General features: G+C 40.4%; 1 protein-coding gene across 1 annotated transcript; it reads left to right on the plus strand.

The window, feature by feature from the left end:
* Positions 1-384: 384 nt before the first annotated feature.
* Positions 385-1,188, plus strand: LOC102749628 (olfactory receptor 11G2-like). Its single transcript, XM_081810668.1, has one exon. The coding sequence runs from the start codon at positions 385-387 to the stop codon at positions 1,186-1,188; it is 804 nt and encodes a 267-aa protein (XP_081666794.1).
* The last annotated feature ends 207 nt before the right edge of the window (positions 1,189-1,395 follow it).

Raw genomic sequence — 1,395 nt, forward strand, 5'->3', positions numbered from 1 at the left:
GGCTCAATCCCAGGACCCTGGGATCATGACCTGAGCTGAAGGCAGATGCTCAACTGACTAAGCCACACAGTTGGTTCTTAATTTCTTAGTTAAAAAGAAGACTCACATCACTCAGAAAATTGTTTATATGGTTTCTGAAATTTAAACACCATACTTCTTATTTCCTAGATTTTATGGGGCTATAAGGGATCTCAAAGATACATTCCATCTCCCTAATTTTATAATTGATAGAGTCCTAGAGTGATAAACTGAACTGAGTTTGTTGGAGAAATAGAATTAAAAACATCTCCTGCCAAGCCAGAAAACCTCTCCACAGTGGCAGAAGAGAATAAAACAGTTTTATTATTGAATAAGTATCAAAGAAAGGGAAAATGTGTATCATATATGGGCAATGGGTCTATCATCTGTGCTGTATACTGGGATCAGAGACTCCACACTCCCATGTACATCTTCCTCGCCAACTTCTCCTTCCTAGAGATCTGGTATGTCACCTCCACTGTCCCCAGCATGTTGGCCAACTTCCTCTCTGACACCAAGGTCATCTCCTTCTCTGGGAGCTTTCTCCAGTTCTACTTTTTCTTCTCCTTGGGTTCTACGGAATGCTTTTTCTTGGCTATTATGGCATTTGATCGGTACCTTGCCATCTGCTGGCCTCTACGTTACCCAACCACTATGACAGGACATCTCTGCACCAATCTTGTGGTCAGTTGTTGGGTACTTGGTTTCTTCTGGTACTTGATTCCCATCATCGTCATTTCCCAAATGTCCTTCTGTGGATCCAGGGTCATTGACCACCTCCTGTGTGATCCAGGTCCTCTTCTAGCACTCACTTGCAAAAAAACTGTGGTAGAGCTTGTCTTCTCCACTTTAAGTCTTCTGTCCCTTGTCATTCTCTTTCTCTTCTTCATGGGATCCTATACTTTGATCTTAAGAGCAGTATTGAAAGTCCCTTCAGCAGCTGGGAAAAGAAAGGCCTTCTCCACCTGTAGGTCTCATCTGGCTGTGGTTTCACTGTTCTATGGCTCAGTGCTGATCATGTATGGGAACCTAACATCTGAGCATAAAGCTGAAACACAGAAGATTGTGACTCTTTTTTATTCTGTCGTGACTCCACTCCTTAATCCTGTGATATATAGTCTTAGGAACAAAGATATGAAAAATGCCTTGCATAAACTTCTGGGAATATAAAACATGTTAATCAAAAAGGCTCTTGGGAAATTAGAGCCCAATATTATATTTAACTTATTTGCAAAAATTGTATTTAACTTATTTTCAGGTTAAAAAAACTAGTTTTTTCTGTATGGAGGTTCCTCAAAAAGTTGAAAATAGAGCTACCATATGATCCAGCAATTGCACTACTGGGTATTTACCCCAAAGATACAAAAGTAGGGATCC

The sequence above is a fragment of the Leptonychotes weddellii genome, unplaced genomic scaffold, assembly GCF_054177405.1.
Source record: "Leptonychotes weddellii isolate Sample4059 unplaced genomic scaffold, ASM5417740v2 HiC_scaffold_31999, whole genome shotgun sequence".
NCBI classification, from domain to species: Eukaryota; Metazoa; Chordata; class Mammalia; order Carnivora; family Phocidae; genus Leptonychotes; species Leptonychotes weddellii.